The sequence below is a fragment of the Amphibalanus amphitrite genome, unplaced genomic scaffold (assembly GCF_019059575.1).
Source record: "Amphibalanus amphitrite isolate SeventyFive unplaced genomic scaffold, NRLGWU_Aamphi_draft 001535F_arrow, whole genome shotgun sequence".
NCBI classification, from domain to species: domain Eukaryota; kingdom Metazoa; phylum Arthropoda; class Thecostraca; order Balanomorpha; family Balanidae; genus Amphibalanus; species Amphibalanus amphitrite.
Window position 1 is genome coordinate 8,236 of NW_024883028.1, and position 25,209 is coordinate 33,444.

A 25,209-nucleotide genomic window follows, 5' to 3' on the forward strand; every position below is an offset into this window, starting at 1 on the left:
GCGCTAAGTGCTAACCACAATGTGTGGGAGCGCATTCCGTTGGTCTGTGGTTGTCTGAACAGTGAACTGACTGGGAACTACCGTCGCCCAATTCACAACCCTGAGTCTGAGTGAATCCTTGCGATAGAGCTGCAAAAGCCTCAAATTTAGACAATAACCTACACAGAGGAGATTCGCGTTTGTGGCTGTTTGGACAGTGAACCGACTGGGAACCACCAGTGACTGCCTACTTCACCACCCTGAGTGAGTCCCTGCGACTTGTGAAGCTACAAAAATACCTCAGATTTTGATAGTCTACTACACGGGATAGATACCTGAGCACTGAGCAGGTGTAATTCATTCGGGAAGAAGAGTCTTCTCCCATCCTAATCGGCGGTTATATCATCAATTTGGGATGGTCTAATCAGCTGTAGGTAAGTATGAATCTCTGACCTGAGCTCACTCAGCCGGACTCGGGGCTGTATAGACTGGGTTATCTATGGTGAAATATAGATAGCCGGTAATGACATGACCGACCCGGATTGTTTTCACATCTGTCCAATTTGTGTTGGGCAACTCTCAGTAGCGGACCAATGACTCATTTACCGCAGACGCCAGGGTGCGTAAGCGGACTTCCGTCCTAATTCCCTATCCCTACACACCATTCCCTTCCTCTCGCACACTTTCTCCCCCAGCAGCGGATTCAGCGTACATACATAGGGCCTTGGGTCCAGCGATGGGAGCCGAGAGAACGGCCGAAAGGGTTCTTGTATGCGGACGTCACTCACTGCCGAATTTTGAGACAGATGAACTGAATAATTTATATGCGCAGGACATGACAGTTGACGAGATAGTGCGAACCTCCTCGAACATTCGGTGCGGCATAATATTCAATAGGCATTTATGGACCCTTTGAGAAACGGTTTGCAAGTGCATCCTTAGCCCAGAATCTTTCACCGTTTACCGTTTACCGTTTAGGTCTGTAACCATCCGGCCTACCTCACTGCGCTACTGTCTCCGCCTTTGAAATCTCATACCGCACGCACCGACTCACGCCCCCCCCCCCCACCCACACGCGCTGTGCGTGCCGCGCCTCCCAATATCTCGGTACCTGCGCGCCCGGCGGCGGGTACCCGCGATGACGTCATCACTACCGAGGTCAGCTGACAGCCGAGTGTAGTTCCATATACGGCAGTGGCCGCCAGTCGCTGCCCGTCGCCCGAGCGGGGGTCGTGTGTGTGCTGGGGCACGGTGGTGTGAGCTGCGGAGGTGGTGACTTTCGGAGGAGTTCTGCGCAGAAATCTGTGGTTTGTTAATTTTGGGTAGTGAGGCGGGTTTTGGGTTATTCTTTCGGACGATGCGGGTTTGGGGGCCAGCTAGAAACGGAGAATAATACGGCTAATTTGGATCACTTGTATGGACGCTGTGACTATTATCAAAGTATTGATTTCATCGAGCGCCAAAAATCATATCTATCCCTGATTCCCAAGTAGGTTTTGCTTAACCTGTTTTGTTAGTAGATGCTTTTTATTTGCTTTAAAAAAGAGACGACCAGAACCTCGTGTTTCGGTTCCTCGACAAGTTCCAGTGCTGTTCCAACAATGCATTTCTTTCGATGTATCGATTCCCTGAAATCTTCCACACCAATTAGGTAACCTAAGCCAAGACAACGCATCACTTCCGGTAGCGGTCGGCCTCCTGTGATCTTCACTTCCTGTGGCCGATGTCTAGTCTGACCTTGTCCCCACAAAAAGCGGCACACGCTTGAGGTGCCCCGTTATAGGAGTTTGGTGCGAGGAAATTATCGTGGAATCGTCAATAGTGCTCAATGCTCATTGCTCATTACTCACTCACAACACAACCATGAACCATACCAATAAAAGGGAATCTATCTCTAAGTCACTACCAGTCAGTTCAAAGTTTCAACAGACCGTTGACAGCTCTTCCAAAATCATCTAAGGCTACTGGATTTTGGACATGCGATTAATGACCGTTACCATACGCGGTACGGTACCTATGGCTCATCACTCCATTCCCGGAAAAGCCGAGGCCATCTAAGGTCGCCTTTTCTTCCCTGGAGGATAGACCCGGCGTCTTTAGTAGCCTCCTCGCTCCGTCGGCTCCCTTAGATGTCGGACGGTCACGCGGATCATTTCTCCCCGGGGGCGCCGGCGGTGCACAGAGGCCGGGGGCCAGCACAGTGCCCAGTGCACAATTTGCGCAGTGAATAGTGCAGAGGAGGGGGCGGCGGCGCGTGAAATGAACGCCGGAAAGATTTGGAACGACGGTCACAGAGTGGAATGCATTCTGCATAGTGCATAGATGTATGTGTTTGTATGCATAGCGTATGCATATATGCATTATGCATGCTGATGCGTCAATTTCAGCGTACATATGCAAGGATAATGCAAGTGTGCTTGCGTAATTATAATGTTTTATGTTGCTACCTGAGTTTGATATTCAACTGGAAATTATGCTTTTTACTAGGACTAGATCGAGACGCAAAAACTAAATTTTGAACTTGAAGTTCTGATACGTTTCAACTTCCGTGACCTCGCTCATTGGTCTAGCTTTCCCCGCATCTTTTACGTAAGGGACCACAAGGTCATGAAGTCATTGACCCGTGTGTCTCACAGGGCGAGGCTCAACTGGAGATAGCCTTTTCTCTCAGGGCGGCATACTCTCCACATACCTCGTGTCGTGTCGTGGATTGACAGGGGCTGCTCAATCATCTGCCGACCCTGGATGGTTTCAGCGAAGTTTCTGGGTTCAGAGATACGAATGGCGTTGTTGGAGTATACAGCTGTGTCGCTGTGGGGCAAATTTATTGCTTTGTACGAATGACAATATTTCACGGATTGGTGAACACTGTCGGAAGTTATATGAGATATAAATAAACAAATACACTGGCACCGAAAGTTGCACTCTGGAACTGAAATGGAAGACGGAGTGGTAGGTTCGTGGATCTCAGAAGCTGCGGGAAGCAAAATCTACCCCGGAGCACCGACAGTCTTGCTCGCAAGGCAATAGCCGTTAGGGAGCGATCAACGTCATAGTGAATATGATTTGTGGAAAGTAAATGTGACTTTTGAAAACAATTTGTCGGGGCACACAAAATAGCGAGCCTCCGAACTTGAACACCGATCCCGATTACGAAAGTAATTGCCGTCCTCCGGCAGTGCCGTCTCCTTGTCATCACCGACCCTCCAATCACCTCCCCCCCCTCCCCCACCGAACCCCCTGACCCTGACCCGCCTGCCGCTGCGCGCCGCGCCACCGCTGACCCCTGACCCGGCTCTGCTCCAGGCGCCGCGCCGCGCCCCCGCGCCACCGCTAACCCCTGACCCGGCTCTGCTCCAGGCGCCGCGCCGCGCCCCCGCCCCGCCATGACCTCGGCTGACCCCGGCGATGACCTGGTGCCGTGTATGAGGAGCGTCCAGCTCTCTGACGGCGACAAACAGCTGATGAGCGCCTTCAAAAACAAAGGTGAGTCTGCAGCCGGTGACGTCATTGGTGGAGTGGATGTGATACGTCACTGGTGGAACTTCTTGTCGTGCACTGATCAGTGATCACTGATTGTACATATTTGCTCATTGTGTGGTCTCTAATGATGTGCTGAAGGTCGAAAGCGTGTGTGGAATCTGGGCTCCTTATTTTTTTGTGTGCTTTCAATGTACGATTGTTTTGCAATTGCTGTTCCCCGGAAAGTGTTTGTATTTATAATCTTCTCCCAGTAAAAAAGCCTGTTTGCAGGACGATGTCCGAAACTTTTCCTCCGGCTGATTCATTTGCTGATTCGGTTATCTTCTTTGGAAAATTTACCAATCTTCTCGCCTATATAAACAGGTCTAGGTCTATGTAGACGTGAAGCACTCCCTGGCCTCAGTACATCAGCCAGTCCAGAAGGCTAACGCCCTAGTTTGATTTCCTCCCCCCCCCCCTTCCCAAGTGTTCTGTGGAACAATGAGGTCTCAATGTCCATCGGATACAGTTACTGGTGCACTCTCAATGGGGTCAGGCTGGATAAGGTCACCGCTGCAGAGCTATTGCGCGATCCAATTCCAATCCAGTGCTGATGTTTAGTTTGGAAAAGCTTGATCTTCTTTTGACATTCCTTTCCTACTCTCAATGAGAACTGGAACAATTTTTATTTTTTGTTCGATTTACTGTTGTCACAATGATGCCCAGATTTATTTGCAGGGTCTGACTGAACGTCAGTACAAACATTAATCGTTTACGAGTGCATTTCGGTTTTATTCAGACACCACAATATCCGCAAAATACCTATCCCTCGACCACCCCGCCTGTCTGTAAGGTCGTCCCTCTCGTGTTCCAGCCCAATATTCTGACCCTTACTGCCGTCAGACGCTAGGCCTTCGGGCCGTGGTGATCTCATCTCAGCGCCAGCCGTGTTTATTTCGGCCTGTGCACGCTCGTTAACGCTGCAAATGTTTCCAATACTCGGGACTGCTCCCGGCTGCGACAGACCGGGTCTGTTTTAGCCGCGGTTCACGGCTACATATCGATAGGTTAAACCACTGTGGGTTAACCCTCGCATGTGTAGGGGGGGGGGGGGTCGGATGGACCCCCCCCCATGGTTTTTCGCGAATAACTCGCGTAAAAAGCGGCCGATCGCGACGAAACTTTCAGTACCCTCGCATTGATCAATTTTACACCTACCCTGAAAATTTCATGACCCTGACCCAAATGACCTTTGACCTGTGACCTCTTTTCCGAGACCATGTTTGGCCGGAATCGCGATTTCGCGTATGTCGGCTCGCACTAGCCGCGTGTTTGCAAGCTTTTCGTGGTTTCAAACGTTCCAACATGTGATTTGATGTTACTGCCGTGTGTGTCAAGGTCACCTGAAGGTCAGGTCAGGTCATTGACCTTTGGTGACCTCGGGTGACCTCGGGTCACTTTTTCGAGTTTTACATGTTTCTAGGCTAGTTTTTGGAGCTGAATTCGAATTTAGCAACCAATTGAACATTTACGAAGTAGTTTTGGTGACTTCGTAACATGCTACGAAGCTGTCAGAGGCGGTTGACACGTACTACGAATACCCGTCACGACGCCTACTGGTTGACCTGACCTGACCTGACCCGACCTGGTCTAAATGCTTCAAGACATCATTTGTGATCAAAACTAACGCGATATTCGTGATCAGCACCCCGAAAAACTCCTTAGCAGCCACACTTTACGACTTTCTAACAGGTCCCGATTTTCCCGACTTTGGGTCATTGACCTGACCTGGAAGGTCAATCAATGACCTAGGACCTTAAAATTGGGTACCATCGGCTTCCTCTCGTCACGGGCAACACGCTCGTTTTTTCCGCGAAGCTCTAGCTCGATCAGGGGCCAAACGGCAAGGGGGGGTCCAACCGACCCCCCCCCCCTACACATTAGAAGCTGGCAAACGCCGCACACATGCGAGGGTTAAACGTTGAGGGGTTTGACGAATACGCAATAATGCCCACATAATAAAATACAATTACCTACTGCTTTAGAGAAATACCTAGTATCCAAAGTAAGACAATCTTAGCCTAACAGACGGTAAATTGTCTTCTTTCATTCGGTCCGAACTCCGAGCTGCATACAATCGTTCTTGAAGCTAATTCGTTTTTGCGAGAAGTTTATCACCCAGTCAAATAAATCTAATTAGTTGCAAGCCAAGGTCTTAAAACGTTCACCAATACGTTTCTATCCTAAAATCATCAGAAACCATCTTCGTCTAATCTAATTCATCAAAACCATTCGCTCACATCCATTTATATCCAGTCCCCCCAGTGCAGCGGTGATGTCACCGCTATTTCTGTTGAGTTTCGCCTTAGAAATAGCCACCACTGGCCGCCCCACCCCCTGGCCCACCTGTCTACCTCCCCCCTCCCCCTGGGACGATCGCTGACCTCACCGCCCATAAATCAGACGTGATCACCCCCTCCTCCCCTGCCCCTCCCACCGGAGGCAGAGGAGCAGGGGCCGGCCAATGGTAATAAACGCCAGCTACGGCATGCGTCTGGGGAGAGTGGGGGAGGAGGAGAGAGGGGGTAGTTTGTGAAGCAGAGTTGTACTGGTGACGTCATATGTTATGTCTACCGAACCTGCGCTGACTGTTCTGCGTAAACTAAAAATAGCGTGATGTGTGCGACGTGGGTGCTGTGCTAGCGACCCACTTCTTGTTTTTCATATTTTTTCATTTAATCCTACTGTCATCGGCATAAATCTGCTTCTGTCCTTCTCATGTCTTGCTGAGAGCTCTGTCCTGGTTTGTAAATGATTTTGATTCTACCTAGCGGACCTGGTTGTTGATCTTATGCTGTAGGCGGTCATTCCCGTGCGCAGTTTTGCCCAGTCATAGGCGCGTGATTTAGTATCTCCGCTTATGAGAGCGTTAAAGGGACACTCCCACCTTAACATTAGTTTTGAGTTGAGATAGCCAAATTGGTGGCCATGGCCTGCAAATACCGGTTTGGGCACTCACAACATCGAAAAATGCTTTAATTCGAAGATATGGAATTTCAAACTTGCAGTTTTCGGATTCTAAGGGGCTAATGCATTGGAATGCCCCCTTAGAATTTGTGACGTCAGCAGAGATCTAACGATTTTTAAATCTTAGACTAAAACCATCGTTAACACGTGGTGGTATACGCTGCTTTGCGCGCAACGTCTGCCGCACTTTAAGGCTGCCAAATTATTGCTTCCAAATAAAGTCGCTAGTAACAGGGGAGATCCCAAAAAATAAACAAAAGTAAAAGCCTAATATCTTGAAAACCAGTGAATATTTTTCGGTGAAATTTGGTAGATATTCGTTTTCGCTCTTTCTGAACCAAGGGACATCACTTTCATGCCAATTCATTAACTTTTTTGAAGGTGGGAGGGTCCCTTTAATCATAGGCGTGGTACATTTATAAACTCAGGACACATGTATAATATCAGAACGGTCCCGGCACTTACGGCCATTTATACCCTGTATGACAGTTGACAGTTACTAGGACCGTCCCCATGATTGACCTCTGGCCTTTCTTGGGACTGGGAGTAACTGATTATGTTGGGGTCTTTGACAACCCACATTATATTAGGCCTTTCATGTGATTGTCAGTTACAATGTGCACCAATTTTCAGAATAGAATGGTATCATTACCGCGCAATGTCAGGAGACTAGATGAAATAAAAACTGGAAAATGAGCGGTTTCCTCGAAATGTGACGCCGCCAAAATATTTCATCTTTTCCGAACATAAGTTCATTGAATCGGCGCTATTTGCCCCTAATGCCGCGTCTGCCGACGTCTGGTATATTTCTGGGCGTTGGATTTGGCAGCCGGCTGCTGCCAGATGACCGTGTGGGCGTCCATGGATTACGAGCCGGTACGAGCGGTGATCAAACGCCCCTCACAGCGCACACAGTACCGGGGTGCTCTGAAAATAGCCACTGTTTGGGTTGGAGTCGAGCAACGCCCGGTGTCCGGTATCATGGGAGTGTATGTGAAAATGTAAAATTTAGCTATTTATTAGGAACGCCAGTCAATTATTAATTGCCTCACCCTGATTGAAATTCACAAATATGATGTTTCCAGAGGTAGGATGTACGCCAAAATTGTCCCATTTTTTTCGACGAGGCAACCTCTGTGTCATTGCAAGTCTAAAGCGCTATTGAAGACGGTTGTTGCAATGCTGTTCCCTGGGGTTTCACCTCCTCACGTAAAAATGCGAAGGTGTATGTAATTAAAAAACGTCATATGTGGAAAACAGCAAATTTTCCTGGTTAAGTTGCAGCGTCCCCCATGACCCGATGACCTGACCCTGCCCTCCCTCTGCAATTCCCGCTGGAGCCTATTCAAACATCCCACTCCACCTCTGTCGCTGCCCGCCGAGTTTGCGCCTTCTTGGCACGGGCCGTAAGGCGGAAGTTGGCGTGTTGCCGGGTAAGCAAACCGCCCTTACGGCCGCCGGCCGGTGCAGTGGGGCGGCGCCGGCACGCCAGGTGTCAGTTCCTCGCCAGCTCTCCTCGTGTGCACACCTCCGCTCCTCTGATCCTCCGATCCTCATCCTCGTCCTTCCAGAGTTTGCAGTTTGGTTTTGAGATAGATTTTTGGATGGCTAAAGCACCATCGGTTTTGTGAAGCGGCATTCCTGCAATTTTGTTTCTTTTGGGAAATATTCTTTTTTTTTACAACGCACACTTTATGGTTAGTTAGATCGTGACCCCCGCCCCTTGGTGTTTTCTTTTTCCTTTCATTTTTTTTTCCTTCGGATCCTTCCCAGGTAGCCCATCCATCAAAATATCACGACCAGCACCAGGGTTGTCGCTCTGTGGAGTTCGGTAAGATGCTGTCCAATGATCTTCTGTGTGTCATTTATGTGCATTACGTGTGATATCTGTACCTACATTGCTGGTCATCCCTGTTTCCCTAGATATGAGTCATTATTGGTCTTTTGGTTTCGTGTTTTTCCTGTTGAACTCGTGTCATCCCTGAGTGTTGATTGTTGAGACTGCCATTTTTGGCGGAATTGCTTTGTGTCACCGTTGTAGATATGTCTTGCCGTTACAGCTCTGTGATATGTCCTTTAGTTGTGATCCTAATTTGCATTTGTCGCCACAGTGACCGAACAGCCTTATCCATCCCTATCTGCTGTTGTGTCACCCTCCGACACGCTGTTGTGTTGCCTTAGGTCAACTTCCACGTCACGTAACGTCACTCTGCCTGATCACCGCGTCACTGCTGTGTCGTGTGTCACTGCTGTGTCACCACTGTATCACCCTATTCCTTTCCGGCCGTGTCACTGTGTCCCCCTCCCGCCTCCCCCTCCTTTCCGCCTCCCTGCACGTGACGTGCTGTCCCGGCCACCCCTCGTCAGCCGTGTTCAGTTTGTTTATTTGGGTTTGATGACTGGTGCCGTGTCCGTCAGTCTGCGCTCTGTGATTGGTGGATTGGGACCATTGCTGTGAGCGATAGCCCACTCCGAAAAGGCGTGTCATCGGGCGCCAGACTGGCGGATATGTGCCGTTTGACTGGATCGTTCAACGCTATGACTTATGAGTAGTTTCCATCTAAGTATAGTGGTAGGAGCTCCATTGACCAGGAGGCCGTCATCTGTTTTCTTATTATATAATTTCTTGTATATTGTATCATTTTGCCCGCACTTTGCACTGGCACGGCAGCACAAGCACAGGCAAATTTGGTTCTTGTATGGCTCTATGTGCACATATCCTGGTTCTAAGGGCAGTGTGCCTGAAATCCTCGCAATTTTCGCGGCTGGCTGTTTCAGTAAAGTTTCACTGGGCAGTCATTTCCACGATCTCATTTGTCTCCTCAAACACGCATCAGTCCTCAGAGCTACTTTTGGGTCGATTGACCTCACCCTCGTTCTTCTCGCCGTTTTCTGTAACTTTTATCGATGGCTGTTCAAGGTAGTTCATTGTGCCCCACACTATTGGCAGTGGACAACATCACCTGCAGTACCGGTTGGAGGGCTGTCTCTCCCTGCAGTTTTGTACTCTGCAGTGACTCCTGTCGAGGGCTACTCGGGGTAGCTCACTGCGCCCCACACTCTCTGACAGTGGACAACATTACCCAGTACGAGGCGGATTACCGTCTCTCCCTACACTACTGTACTCTGCAGTGACTCCTGTCGAGGGCTACTCAGGGTATCTCACTATGCCTGGCAGTTGATGACGGCGGCCAGTACGAGGCGGATTACCATCTCTCCCTGCCGTTCTGTACTCTGCTGTGGCTCCTGTCGAGGGTTACTCAGGGTATCTCAGTGTATCCCACTATGTCTGGCAGTGGACGACGGCGGCCAGTACGAGGCGGATTACCGTCTCTCCCTGCAGTACTGTACTCCGCTGTGACTCCTGTCGAGGGCTACTCAGGGTAGCTCACTGCGCCCCACACTCTCTGACAGTGACAGTGTGGGGTGATGTGTGGACAACATCACCCAGTACGAGGCGGATTACCGTCTCTCCCTGCAGTTCTGTACTCCGCAGTGACTCCTGTCGAGGGCTTGTAGCTCAGGGTATCTCAGGGTAGCTCAGGGTATCTCACTATGCCTCGCAGTGGACGACGCCGGCCAGTACGAGGCGGATTACCGTCTCTCCCTGCCGCTCTGTACTCTGCTGTGACTCCTGTCGAGGGCTACTCAGGGTATCTCAGGGTATCTCAGGGTATCTCAGGGTATCTCAGGGTATCTCACTATGTCTGGCAGTGGACGACGGCGGCCAGTACGAGGCGGATTACTGTATCTCCCTGCCGTTCTGTACTCTGCTGTTACTCCTGTCGAGGGCTGGTAGCTCAGGGTATCTCAGGGTATCTCACTATGCCTCGCAGTGGACGACGGCGGCCAGTACGAGGCGGAGCGCCGGCCGCTCTACCGCGGTGCCAACATCCCCTCCCGCCTGTTCAGGGAGCTCGACCACACCGGTAATCAGACTATACATACACCCGCAGGGAGTATAGAGGGAGTATACAGAGAGTATATCCTCCCTGGTGCACCGCGCCATGGGAGCGTGCCAGCGGGAGGTCTAACAGCCGAGGAATCTACTGGTGGCAGTGGTGGCAGCGGTGGCGCTTTGCCTTGGTTTCAGGCTTCATTGGTGGCGGTGGTGGTGGTGGTAGTTGAGTGGTGGTGATGGTGGTAGTTGAGTGGTGGTGGTGGTGGTTGAGTGGTGGTGATGGCACTGGTAGCAGCGTTGGCGTGGATGCCATTGCTATCCTAATATCAGAAGTATTTTATAGCACCTTCTTGGTGACGGTGGTGATGGTGACACATTATTTTTCAGAGTTTTCTTCAGGGAGAGTTGAATTCGCGTGTGCCAAGTAATGTTCTGACACCGTTCTGTACCTATGTGTTTTCAGAAAGAGTCAAAGTAGGCAATCCAGTCTTCGTTTCCTTGCATTAACTCGCCTTTACCCCTGTGCAATGATTGACCCGTGCAATAACCCGTATTGACCTGTGCCGTGACCCGATTTGATCTGTGCTGTGGCCCGCTGTGACCTGTGCGGCGACCCGAACTGACCCGTATTCCAGTAGATGGGGAGACCGACACCTACCTCCACTCGGAGTCCGACCTGGCCTGACCCGCTGTGACCTGCCGTGACCCGAACTGACCCGTATTCCAGTGGACGGAGAGACCGACACCTACCTGCACTCCGAGTCCGACCCGCGCTATAAGGGCGCGCACATACCCTCTCGGACGTTCCGAATCCTGCAGGCGGCCACAGGCGGCGCCGAAGGCGGTAGGGCCGGGTGCTGCCACCTGTTGGCGGCCGGAGAAACTGCAGCTTGCTGTGATGTGCACCCGAGTTTTGCCACGCTACCGCAGCTGCACGGGGCTTATTGGAGCATTTTGAGGAGTTTGCCGTGATTCGGGGGAAATATATACTGTATTATGGATGGCCAATGACAAAATGTGAATGTTCTTCGCACCCTTTCTGTGTTGAATTTCAGGTGTGTTGCAGCAGTTTTAGAATACGTTTGAACACTTCTTCTTGTGGACTTCAGTATCGTGTGACTTCATTTGTTTGTTGAGTGACCTCAAACTCCTGCCTTGCATGTCTGTTGCCTATCTTTCGGGGCTTTACGATGGTTTATCATCATGATTTTATGTTGAATGATGATCTCTCGCTGAACGCTTCTACGGTAGTCTGTACGTCGCTCGAAAACTGGTTCTGCATGCCATTGCTATGCTTGTATTGGGGACCGCGATTTTTATCGGATTTTGCTTCATTGCTTGCTTGGGTATGTGTTAAATTTAGGTAAGTTTGGCTCAGCTCAGGGTCAGGCACAGCTTGCACGAATAAATGCTTTATTATAAGTTTGTTATTCACTGGGGAAAGAAGTCGTACGATGAAGCATTGGGGCCTTTGGCTCTTAGTTACTCACAAATTTGATACTTTCAAGGGCAGTAAGTTAAGACCTCAAAAAGATCTACATGTTTCGAGAAAATTTAGTTTAGGAGAGCGATATTATCATTTTGTAACTGCCGACATGCTAACGTTTCGACCTAAAGAATCAATCATCTCAAAGTTTTGGTACGATATGGTGCCTCGACTACACATCATTTGTAATTACAAATACTTTGAGCATGGAAGCCCCATGAAACAAGACCCGTCGTAACCCGTGTGCCCCGTGTAACCTGACGTGTCTGCGTTCCAGTTTCAGGCGGCGCCCCGCCCTCCAGCTCACGGATAGGCGGTCCGGGCCAGAACAGGACCGTGGTGGTCACCATGCCAGCAGGTAATAACACTACACCGTTAACGAGTGTAAACATAGGTTTGGCTAGGACAGGGCCGTCACGGTTTTCACCATGCCGACAAATAATAACATTACACTGGTAACGAGTGTTAACACAGGTTTGGCTAGGAGAGGACTGTCGTCGTTTCCACTGTTCACCATGCCGACAGGTGATAGAAGTAAGTACACCGGTATTGAGTGTTAACCCTCGCCCGTAAACGGCGATCTGCCACCTTCGCCCATGCAGGGGGGGGGGGTTGGTGCGACCCCCCCCTTGGCGTTTGAAAACGGAGCGTCGTAGAGCTTAGCAGAAAAGACCAACGGATTGCTCTCGCCGAGATCTCGCGATTGGTGGTATATTTTTTGGTCCTAGGTCAACATTTGACCTACTTTTGACCGGTCAAAGGTCAAATTTTCGGAAAAATAGACTTTTTTCAACTTTCCGCGGCGATTGCGGCAAAACGATGGGAGATATCGACTTGAAACCTTCACTATCGTGTTCCTTGATCAATTCTCTATCGTTTGGTATGTATTTCGTTTCCCTAGCTCTAAAAATGGCGCGTTGGGAGCGCCGGAAGTCGGCAAGGTCACAGTCGGCGGCAGAAATTCGAAAAATCAAAATTTAAATTTTTGAAATCTGATTGTATTTTTGGATTTGGAAGGTCCATTTGCTCCCTATAGAAGCTAATATTGCTGCATATTCCCATTGAGGTGACAAGAATTAGCAAAATAGTGGTTCGGGCGCTTTTCAAAAATAGTACCGGACGCTGTTCCTCTTGTGACGTCATAGCTCCGTGACCTGACCTGACCCGGTCAAGTTTCTTATACCATATGATAGCCAATACTTGCCCCAACATGCGTGGGAAGTTTCATCACGATCCATCAACCGATGTCCGTACCACCGGCAGGAAACCTCGGGCGTTGGCACTCAGTTTGTGAAAATCCGGCCGGAGGCTGTTCCCTTTGTGACGTCATAACTCCGTGACCTGACATGACCCGGTCAAATTTTTTTTATCAAAAGATGCGCAAGGTTTGCCCCATAAGGTACCCAAAATTTGGCGGCGCTGCGCGCCGCCGTTTTTGCACTATTTCCGAAAAACCTCAGGGGGGGGGTTGCACCAACCCCCCCCCCCCTACATGGGCGAGGGTTAACCATTCAGATATATGCCTCATTCAGCCAGAACAGGACCGTATCGGTCACCATTCTAGATGGTAAAGATACAAGTACACAGGTTTCTGGTATTAAGTGCTAACTCAGCAAGGAAACGTTCATGTAACGTAAACACACTTGCAGTGTCTTGTAATCCGTTATCCTTGGCTTAATTGCCATTGAAGGATCTGTATACCTCTGCTCACGTGACTCACGGCTGCAAAAAAAAAACATAAGTATCGGCGATACTTTAACATTTTATTTACCCTTGTGGCGCGCAATCGGATAAAGAAGTAGGTGGCAAGTGGCAACTGCTCATTTATTTTCCGGCTAACCGCCAGATCTTTCTTGCTTGCTTCATGTGGTCCTTTGCGCAAGTTGATTAGCCGATCATGGGATTTTAATTATTATAAGGTTTGCCAGTATATGCCTGCATAAAGTTTGCATTTCAACTTGGTGATGGATCTGATTTCGATCATTTCTTCATCATCTTTCTTCGGACTACCTGTACCTCCGTGCGATTGGGGCCATGCCACCCACTGGTAAGAATTCCATCCTCCGTAGGCCGAAATAATGTCCCATGTTTGTGAGGACCTGTCAAACTGTACCATTGCGTGTGGTGTAGTTTGTATTCGATATTCATCTTTTTCGTACTAATGAGTGGCATCTGGCGATCAGTTAGTGTGATTGACGTCAGTTCATTACTTATAACTCAACTCATTCCTGGTATGAGCTCGGGTCATGCCCGGGCCTGTCCTTCGCTTCCACCCTTGACGTGTCAACTCTTTCTAGTTCCATTTTTGTTCTATCATGGCCCCTGGGTCTTTGTCCTTTTTCTGCCTCGTCTGCTCACTTGGTTCGTACGGTAGTGCTCTATCTGACTTCTGACCAATTAAACGTCTGTTCAGTCCCAGAGTTTGCACTGCAAATCTCCAACTTGACATTCCTTGACCTCCCTGTGTGACCCTCTGTGACCCTCTGAAGGCCCCCTAGTCTCGTCTGACCTCTATGTGACCTCTCTCTGACCCCTCTTTGACCCTCAGGAGGTGCTGGTAGCCCGGCCGTGCCTCCATCACAACAGGAAGTCACTGTCTGACCTCTCTGTGACCTTCTCTGACCTCTCTGTGACCTTGTCTGACCTCCAGGAGGTGCCAGCGGCCCGGCCGTGCCTCCGTCCCAGCAGGAGGTCACTGAGCCCAGGAAATACACGGGCGGCCATATTCCCTCGCGCAGCTTCCAGATGTTGCAGCAAATGACGGCCGACGATCAAGGTACGGTGCTGCCATATTGGCTGCCAGGTCGGTGATAGGTTGCCGCTAGGTCAAACTCCCCAGTGACTGCCGAATGGCTTGGTATACACTAGAGATGTCAATCGGATACCAACTTTTTGGTATACCAATACCAAACCGATACCAATTTGGTATTTGGTATTTCAATCGTAATGTGATTGGTATTTTGTTGGTATCATAAACCCTCACTAGTGTATAAGAGGCTAAGAAATTGGTAAAAAGTTGGTATTTGCCTCATTTTCCCAAGTTGGTTTGGTTTCGGTATTTTCCCGTGGTTTTGGTTGGTATTTGGTTTGGTATCGGTATTCCGATTTTCCGTAATTGACATCACTAGTATACACCCCCCGTCCAGCAAACCATTCTTTAAACGTCGTATAACTGAAATCGAAATAAATAATATATAAATTTGTGTTATTCCTCCTACTGCGCATAAACACTATCATGCTAAAACCATAATATGTTAAATTCACCATGTACTTCTAAAGAGTTCCTTTCGTAGCCATTTATTTCTACTTGATTTCATGCTTTTGCTAAATTGTATACCCATCTCTCAATCGTTTCTGCTAGTGTTCTGCTTTGTTCCCTGATAACAACTTTTCGTTTTGAGTTTTGTTTGTATCTCGTTTGTTTGCTTGCACCTACGTTTCCTTGTTACTTCCTCTGCCCTGCCTGTGAATAAGGTAAGAAGTTTGCGGTGGTCCCCGTTCCCTTTGAGGTCCTCATTTGGTCCGGATCCTCTCCCTCACACACACACACACGCGCGCGCGCGGACGGGATACGGGTGCTTCCGCTCGTGCTCTCCCGGGTCGTCTGTTTGTTTCGCGGGCTTTCATTGTGAATGCAGTGCGTTTTATTGCATGCTGCATGCGAATTGCACCCCGCCTGCCTGTGTTTGTGTGCGGTCTCTTGTGATCCTTGCGCGTTGCAGATGCTTTGAATGGAAACTGCTGCTGCCCGGCCATATATTTACCATAAATGAATGCCGGATCAACCGAAAGTTTATACTATAGTGAACAAAGTAATTGATTGTGTCAATATCGAGCATCGAACGTATTATAACTGCTACGCACACTGCACAAGTTAGATCTGTTGTATGCATAAAACTTTTTTTAAACATTACTTCGATATTCGGCTGATTGTCCCAACAACGCAAGACCTTTTTGCGTTTTAGGCATAACTTTCTGCCTTCTATCTTATTTAAAATAATGATAATAATAGTAATAATAATTCACAGCATAGACATGGTTTTAAATCTTTTAGCCATTACCTAATCCAAATAATTTATTTCTTCTCTAAATCAATAATAGAAAAATCACAGACCTTGAAACATATTATTCTGAGCTATTCGCAGAGATAATAAATGCATTTCACTTTACTATTTCTGTCGGAAAGGCAACATATCGCCAGTCCTTTCATTCAGTGAACGTCCACTGACACTGCGTCTGCCGATTTCACTTGGCGCCACGGCACTGCACCTCGATCTGACTCAGTCTGGGTGTGAGTTAAACAAACAAATCGCGGGTCCATTCGGCTCCGGCTGAATATACACATTGCTCTGTCAGTGTAGGGAAGACTGACGGCTGGGAGGTTTCTGCGGCGCTGACTCATGGGGCCACAGTCGGGGATGGGTGATGGTGATTGAATCAGGGTCCTGGGAAGAACTACTACGTTGGTGATGGGTGCTAGTGCATAACAGGCTAGGCGCTGATGCATGGGTGATGGGTGGGCTTGCCTAGCTGTACAGAGAGTCAATAATCGAGTAGTGTAAAACAACAAAGCGGTGTGAGTTGGGAGTGGTGTAACGCCTCGCCCACTGTCCCCGGTAGCTTTCCGCCGGCTGGGCCTGCCGTTCGGCCGTGACGTCATCAGAGGCAGCTCTGACGTCACTGGAGGCAGCTCTGACGTCACCGGGAGACAGCGCCGGAGGAGGGCGTGGCTGCTGCACGCCGAACTGCCGGCCACGGCCCCTGCACCCAGCACTCCTTCAAGAGTGTCTTCACGGACAGCAGCAGGTCTCAGAGATGCTAGGAATACTGAGGAAGAGGAGCCGCTGAAGACTCCGGGATATTCTAGACTGGCTCGGCTGCTGTCGAGTTTCGAAGATGACGAGCGCGATAGCCGTGTGCCGAACGGAGCTCTGGTGAAGGAGAGCGGAAGGTGTGGTAGTGTGAGAGAGGCTGCTGTGAGCGCCGTTGATGCTCGTCGAAGCGATAGAAGTGATGATACTGGTGGTGGAAGGAGGGTCTATAGTGCGCCTGCGAAAAACCGTATCACTAACAGCAGAGAGAACTTCAGGTCCAAACGAAACGGTAACGCCTGCGTTCCAAACTGCAACAGATACAGTGAATACGAAAGGTATCTACCATGGGAGGCATCGAAAGGCAAGCAATGCCAAGGACTGTGTAGAAAGGACGTCTGCCATAGACCGTTAGAGAGCCTCGACAACATGACCAGTCCGGTGCGGACGACCACCACCAACAGTGGCGGTGGCAGGGGTGTTCGAATGAGCAGCATCAACAGCATCGGCAGCGTCAGCAGCGTCAGCAGCGGCTTTGGTGACGCCGAGGAGACGATCTCCGAGCCGGAGCTCGACGGGGACGAAAATGAAACGGAGAGCACAGAAGAACTGGGCGCCGGAGGCAGGGAACTTGTGATTAAGGACTTGGATGCATATGAGAACGAAGTGGAGAGCGTTGGTAGACAGGAGTACGTGAAGGAAGAGCATTGTGTGCCTGCTTCCTACCGTGGAGGGCACACGCAGCTAGAGCTGGGCCTCGATGGACAGAACTGTCGAGATTTGGTGGGAACAGGAGATGACGCCAAGCACTGCGGCGAAACTGGCCGAACATGTGACGAATCCGACACCGACACCGAAACCGACTCCGAGTCCGGCTCAGAAACTGACTCTGATTCGGAGTCTGACTCAGAGTCAGAGAGCTTGTCTCACTCTGATAAAGCTTTCTTGGAGGAAGGTAAGCATGCTGAACCCTTCGAAAAGGGAAAGTTAGATGGAGACCCTCCCAATGGGGGCGACCTAGCGACCTCCTCGGAGGGAGAGGACGAAGAAGAATCCACGGTGACGTCTGAAGATGACGTCACGCTGGCGCGGTCACGATCGGTGACCCCAGACGTGACTTTACTCTCGACGGAAAGGTCGATGAACCTGCAGGGAAGAGGTGTAGGCCAAAGAAGTTCGAATGGAGGTGATAAAAGAGAAGACGAGGAATGTCTTCTGAAGAGTCCTGCGAAAGAGGAGGAAGAAGAGGTTCAGGAGCAGCAGGAGCGAGAGGTGGGAGAGGAGAGAGTTGATGAGGATCAGAGGAGGGAGCTGGAGGCGCTGGTGGCGGACATTTGGAGGAGCAGGCGGGAGTTTAACGCTGGCGATAACGACGGAGAGCTGCTGTTCCAAAACAAACGGGAGGAGGAGTTCGACAACTGGCTGGAGAGGCTCGAGCAGCGGAACGAGCGGCTGAAGGCAATGGTGGCGCCGCCGGTGGCCGATAGTGGAACCAAGGAGGCGTTCGCGCCCGTTACGGAAGAGGACTTGGTTTCGGAGAAGACGAAAGAAGAGACGGAAGAAGTTACGGAGGTGAGGGCACACGAAGACGAGGAGACTGAAGGTGAGAGCAAAGAGAGTGGGGATGAAAGTGAAATCGAAAGTGGCATGGGAGAAGAGAAAGAAGAATATCCAAATGAAGCTGCGACGGTCGATGACCGCATCGTTGATCGTGTAGTTGGAAGTGTTCTTGATCTGGCCACTGGTGCGCTGGCTAACGAAGATAGGACCAGCGAAGAAAACAGAGTTCTCAGAGGTCGCAAAGAAAGAGATAAAGAGAGAAGCGCTCCACAAAGCTCAATAGACTGTAACGCTAAATTTCACAATACTTTCCCTTCTGATAATCCAAATAACAATGCTCAGCAAAGTAATGCTGCCAAGGTTCGGTTTAGAATCTCAGTGGAGTCGAAAGGCGTCCAGACGGATGACCCTGCCTCCATTGTCTCTAACGACACCGTCCGCGCCGCTCCGCAGACCACCGCCTCCTGTAAAAAGCACGTGCCCCACGTTATCATCTCGACCCCGGATCGGGAGATGGAGGTGGACGTCCTGCTGGAGTCCCCCGACGGTACCTCCGGTCCCTACGAGGTCTGGGGAGAGTGCTACAGTAAGATTTTCCGGCCAGTGCCTCCCGGTAACCGCACCAGGGCGCGGGAGAACACTAACACACGCTTCGCTGCGGCTAGTGGTGCTTCCAGCATGGTGAAGGATTCTCTTTGTAATGTGAGGGATTCCGTTTCCGATGTGAAGGATTCTGTTTCCGAGGTGAAGGATTTTGTAACTAAGGTAAAGGCTTCTCACTGCTATGTAACCGGGGAGCTGCGAAGCTTTTCATCGCATGCTTCGGTGAGGGCCGCACATTCCGCTCAATCCCAGCCCCAGACCCAGAGGAGAGGTCACGTGACCTTCCAGTCTGCGCTGCGGTTTTTCCGCGATCAGACTGAGTCCGCCTCTGGCGGTCACCGCCAGGTGGCAGGGCGATCGCCCGAGTGTTCCTCACAGAGGACGGCTCCTCAGTGGATGTCAGGGTCCTCCCGTCCTCCTGCCGTTCCTCCTTGGGTGGTGAAAGCCTCCTCCGCCGCCACCCCCGCCGCAGAGGCGCCTCCAGCGGCGGTGGGGCGAACCGCAGCTTCCCCGGCCGGCCGGCAGACGGCAGCACGGTCGCGCTGTACGGCCTCTCCACGTGTTACAGGCTCTGCGCCGGTTTTGGCCCGTCCCTCGGAAGGACAGCCCCGCCGCTCCCCGAGCCACTACGCGCACGGACCGGAGTCGGTCACCGCCACCGCCCACAGTCCGCCCCCGCCCCCGCCCGCGCCGGTGGCGGTGGCGGCGGGCGTCCCGACCTGCGAGCGGATTGAGCGGGAGCGGCTGCAGCAGGAGCGGGAGCGGCGGCCGCCGACCAACGGTCGGTACTCGGGCGGGAGGAACCCATCGCGCGCCTTTCAGCAGCTGGCCGGAGAGTACCGGGACGAGGCGGACGACTCCCGGGGGGCAGTGCTGGGAGAGCTGCGCGCCGTGGGCTCGGGCCAGGCGCCGCGGCCGGCCCGGCCCTCGGCGGTGCCGTCCCGGTCCTTCCGCCGCCTGCAGCAGGAGTACGGCTCCCAGGAGCCGGAGCCGGAGCCGGAGCCGGAGCCGGAGCCGGTCCGGAGCGGGCCGCAGCAGACAGCCGTCATCCGCACCACTCCCGAGCAGCAGAAACAGCGAATGGCAGCCGTCTCCAAGACGTACCGACTGCTGCAGACAGACCCGACCGCAGTGCCATCTGTGCTGGGCAGGAACGGCCGCTAGTGCGGCCCGCCGCCGACAGAGGCGCTGGCGGCGCGACAGGGGTATTTAGAGCGGCCAGTTTTAGCCGAAAACAAACACCGCGCCCGGGTGAGAGCGCGCTGTGGAGGTGGACCACTGTACTGCCCTGACGCACGCAGCGTCTGCTTGCTGTTCTAACGCCGACGCGAGCACTGATGACGTCATGTGAGGCTAGCTGTGGATGTGTACTGTTTACCACTCGATCTGAGCCAGTTGAGAGTCAAAGTCGCGTCTGGGCGTCAGTAAATGTGCGTTTAGGTAACAACATTAGCGCTGGCAGCACCAACTTGCACGGCGGAGCCATCTCACATCTGACTTGTTTTAATTTCCTGATAAGATCAGATCAGGCTTGATCCGATCTCTTGACATACGGTGACATTTAGCTTTCAATCATATTGTGACTGGCTGAGTGTAGTAACACCTGATCTGCTACGCTAAATCAGAGGTCCTTGATAGCGCCTGACTCGCGGCAGCGAATGAATCTCACAGCTCTTTTTACGCGCAGACGTGCTCCACGTAGGTTAGGTAATTGACCATGCGACCGACCTATGTAAGTACATAAATGATACCGCCTTTTACCTTTGACGATCCACTGTAGCGGTATTTATTTACTATAAGTGTGCCGTGCGCGAATTTTTGTAAATAAACGGACAGATGACTTGTCTGTGTACCTACTGGTCGGAGTGTGTACTACGCGTTTAACGAGGTCTATTGCCCGTTTAACGTTATAATGCAGACAAGATACGGATGTTGGCCTCGTCGATAAAAAAAAAATGTAGATAAAAAAAAATACAAAAATTATTAAATACTTGCACAGCATACACCGAATGGCCAATGCACACTGCACACTGCACATGTTCAGGCCGCTGAAAGTAAATACAAATGTCGATTGCCACGGCAAAAATGGCGTGCCTGGAGATTGTCTTGTGCACGTCACAGATATACCATTTCAAGCGAGCTCACGGTTCTAAGCATCCATGTCACATAGAAAATGGGATAAGTAAAGCTCGGATTCAATAATGGAACATTTGAATTTTAGCACATTACGCCACAATTCGCTCAACACCCGGACTTTATTGAGTGATTTTCCAGTCAGTACAACTACAGCATCAGTAATAAGTGTTTGCAAAACAAAATAACAGCAATAAAAAAGGTAATAAAAGGGCCTTACTTCTTCTTCGTTGAACAATGCCGCGAGCGTAGCCCACTCTGATTTTCGGTTTCTGCAACACACTGTTAACACCCTCCATCAGTCACAGGGCAGCCAACCGTCAGTCACCCTGGACCGGCAGCAGGTGATGACAAATTAACAAATCCCCTTTAATCCGGTATTAACTACCGGCTAATACGTAATCCCTGTTGCTGCCCGGGAGATAGCTGAAAGCTCCAGAGTTCTGTGGCAAAAGGTCAATGGCCATAGGGCGTCTGCCAATGGCAAAAAGTGAGTCTCTCAGTCTCAGCGTTTTGCGGCAGAAAATAGCCTTAGATGGACAGTGACGTTCCGTGGTGATTTAACAGGCAAGTCAAGGTTTTACGCGCACCCCATCCCACCACACACAACAGGACACTGCGGCACAGCACAAGTGTACGTAGGTATGACATATCGTCTCCGTTTTCATTTAATTTTGCCACTAATGTGCCGGTGATATAGCTACGAAAACACCAAAGGCAGTCAAATACATCGCTTTTGTAATCGAAAACAGTTTTTTAGATGTCGAACATCCTACGGAATGGAAAATGTCAGCTTCTACACACCCAACCCAGAACGAATCTGTGAGTCTGTGACCTACATCAAAAGTCTAGCGAATCACATTTCACAACCGATTCAACTGGGCACCGCGGCCCTTCACTTCTGTGCTGAGATTTAAGCACTCCCCGCGTGGGTATGGCCCAACCGTCTGACCTTTCCTTGAGCAGCCGGCGGCCTCACTGCCTGCGTAGGACCCATCACCGCCCCCAAGGGAGCCCCGAATTTCGCCAACACGTCGGCACGGGCGGATCCAGCAAACATTCTTTGGGTTAAATGGGACAAAGTGACAAAGTGCTTTTTATCCCATTCCAATGTAGAACCATCGCAAGCCATGCTTTCCGTTCATCATAACAAAAACATGATATGCTGAAAATTTAGATGTTCAGTTTTATGACATTGTAAAAATGATTGAAACTAAATCAAACGAGGTCATACAACCAAGAAAAAAAAACAACTTAACCCCCTTCGCTTAATTCTTAAGCTCGATTCGAAGGGATACCCTGAATGGACTCAGGAACTTTTGATGTACCGCCCTTGTAGTACCCCCTCCCTCCATACCCCCCCCCCCCTCCTTACGGAGACGATGGGATCAGCCGATGAGCACATGACGCAACAGAGGGGGGCGGGGCCAGGCGGCGGGCGGGGCGGGGCCTAGTGTGGCGTGATCGCCGAGGTTGTGCTGAAGTGGTGGTCACACTCACAGCGGCGGGCACAGGTTGACCCCCAGACGGGATTTGAGGAGCCGGCCACCCAGGGACGGGGAGGGGGCGTCTGCTGCCACCGGCCACACCGGGTACACGTGCACTGTATACCGACAGCACGGCACGGTGTTACGAGTGGTGGATATAGTGACCACTCGAGGGCGGCATGTTAAATCTCAGAATTGTGTACCTAATTAGATTGTGTACGCTTAATCTCTTGAGTGCACATCTTAGCTAGGAAAGGCCTAACTAGTACCGACGCACAATGTGGTCTCTCCAGACTCTCCCCAACAGGTTTCTGACTCTCCAGTCGTAACAAGCACAAGTCGAACTCAGGCGCACTACAACAGGTTTCCTTTAATAATCAAATCATTCAGATGGCATCAGCTTCTGTTAGTGTGGTGTCGTCACCCTATAAGCTCAGTTCCAGACAAAGGCGGCTTTTGGCGTGATTTTACGGGTCTCAGGACATTGTGTAACTACTGGCCTATGTGTTATCTTAGTATGGTCACAGGACATTAAAAATAGTGCAGCTGCCCAACACTTTCTCTTTTTGAAACTCGGCACGGAAGATAGCAAATCTGGTACCTATTGCAGTTTGTTCTTTTCCCAACAAACTCGTGCTAGCTAAAATGCTATCATTATAGTTTTGTGGATATAATCAGAGTTTGAAACGTTGGCTCATAGTCGAATTCACTTTGTGAAAGTTGTATTAAAAACATTACGTCACCCAGCAGTGCAAGTATCACGCATATGTCAGTATAGTGAACTATTGCAAAACACAGTGTAGGCACCGAAAGTTACTCTGCGCATCGTTTAACCTGTACTTACTTACTCTCTTAGAAGTTAGATGGCATTAATACGTATAAAGCTAATGCTCTCAGAGACCCGGAAATGAAGCTGCATTCCAAAACCCGTCTGTGAATCCGGTATACACTTGCAGCGGCCATGAATCTCGTCCGCCGACCGCCAAGGTCATCGTTGTCGCCATCTTGAGTCGCATTGGTTGTCATGACAACGGCAGATGTGCCGCGGAGTGCGGGGACGGTGGTTGCAGCGTTCGACTCGGGAATTTCCAGCGGCTGGTAGTGTGTGGTTACGGGGAGTTTTGGTTCTGACCGGAGACTCGTCGGCCTGTGGAGGCACCACCCCACAGGGAAACCGGGCCCGCCCCGTCATCAGTGTGGGGCGAAAACACAGCTAATGATAAGCTGTCATACGCGTGTCGTGTGACATGGCTCAGAAAATATGAGGCGTTAAAATGAATTTTAGGGCAGTGCACATGCAAGTGTTCAAAGAATAATATGTTATATGTAATTTATAGTTAGCAAAGTTGATGAACAGAAATATTGTATGGTTGTGCCGAGCGTTTTTTTTTTTACATTTGGCATATCAGTAATGTCAATGCCCTTTTTACGATGCCACTAATAATTCTTGCAATGTGACCTCGGAAGAACATCACGGAAATAGCCTAACTCGCCAGATGTACCGCCAAAAATGCCAAAGGCCGACCTCGAAATGGCAGATCTGCCAGCAAATCTGCCAGAGGTTGACCTCGAAATGGCATTTGGTTCGGACCGTCGTGCACATTGGATTCCGTAGCCATTAGATGGGGCCTTCTGAGAACAATTAGCCGATAAATACCGGAAGACGGAAGACATTGGCGCCAATAAAAGTGATAAAAACAATGGATCTTTGTTACAAGAAATACTTGGCTACTTATCATTGGTGGTATCATTCAGCATGTGGAATCACTCCACAGGGATTTATGATGTGCGATGATGAATGAATTTCGCCACTGCAATGACCCAATTTGAATGTAACCGGTGTACCAATGCAGGTCAAATCCGGCGGGTGAGAGGGAAAGTCAGCCGTGAGGACGGCCCCTGACGTTCCGTCTATTGTGTAAATTATCGCCGCCTGTCATCTGCCGGCCCCACGCAGTGACCACTTCTCAGCTCTGTGAGAAATCCCGCCTGAGGAGCGTGGAGTGCACCTCCGCTCTGTGATCAATCTCAACTGAGGAGCTGGGAGCGCACCTCCGCTCTGTGAGAAATCCCGAAGCTGAGGAGCGTGCAGACTTGCAGAGCGTTCTGCGCGTGCAGCGCGTTATTATGTAAGCGGATTATGTAGGGGGCCATAACTCCGCCACATACCCCGCACACCAACTCTTACATAACACGGGAATGTAGCCGAGATGTACTAATCACTGGAACGGAAAAAAATGCTCATGGTAATGAGACTGGCATGACAATGATTATTACCACCCAAAGAAGCTGTGTGCGGTCATGAAGTTGGAAACTGGCGCTGTTTCGGGAGGAACCATGTACTTTTATACCAGATATTTAATCAACGTTTCTCGAGAATTTGTTAAGCATTTATTTCTAACAGGTTTACGACCATTCATATACACTTCCCATTCGTAATTGCGCATCCAATTGTTGGTCACTTTTGTGATGGCCGGTATTTGTCGTTTATAGATTAGTCGACTCAAACTGGCGTTGTTGGCATTTTATCTGAAACTCACAGCTATGATCTATGAGCTATGAGCTATGATACCCGTGTAAACGATGGCATGATATCAGCCTGAGACTGCTTCATATGCCCGACGAGTTTGAAGCATTTGATAACACTATTTATGTATTTTGCAAATAGAATCAATCATCAATCTTTTCCCTTCCCACTTTTTGCACGTTTTCTGTGGTGATGAAATTTGTTCGCGAGCTAACTGCATGATCACTGCATGA

The 25,209-nt window shown here is 50.2% G+C and overlaps 1 protein-coding gene across 7 annotated transcripts; it reads left to right on the top strand.

Moving 5' to 3' along the window:
• Positions 1 to 1,197: 1,197 nt before the first annotated feature.
• Positions 1,198 to 20,672, top strand: LOC122373687. Of its 7 annotated transcripts, none has more exons than XM_043351995.1 (6): positions 1,198 to 1,286; positions 3,340 to 3,465; positions 10,305 to 10,397; positions 12,133 to 12,213; positions 14,506 to 14,631; positions 16,476 to 20,672. In XM_043351995.1, the coding sequence occupies exons 2-6, from the start codon at positions 3,366 to 3,368 to the stop codon at positions 19,991 to 19,993; spliced, it is 3,918 nt and encodes a 1,305-aa protein (XP_043207930.1). In that variant the 5' UTR covers positions 1,198 to 1,286; positions 3,340 to 3,365; the 3' UTR covers positions 19,994 to 20,672. The 7 variants fall into 7 exon arrangements, with proteins under 7 accessions (XP_043207930.1, XP_043207927.1, XP_043207934.1 ...); XM_043351992.1 differs by lacking the exon at positions 10,305 to 10,397 and adding an exon at positions 11,097 to 11,213; XM_043351999.1 differs by lacking the exon at positions 10,305 to 10,397 and adding an exon at positions 11,097 to 11,213 and having other exon boundaries at positions 19,398 to 20,672.
• Positions 20,673 to 25,209: the final 4,537 nt, after the last annotated feature.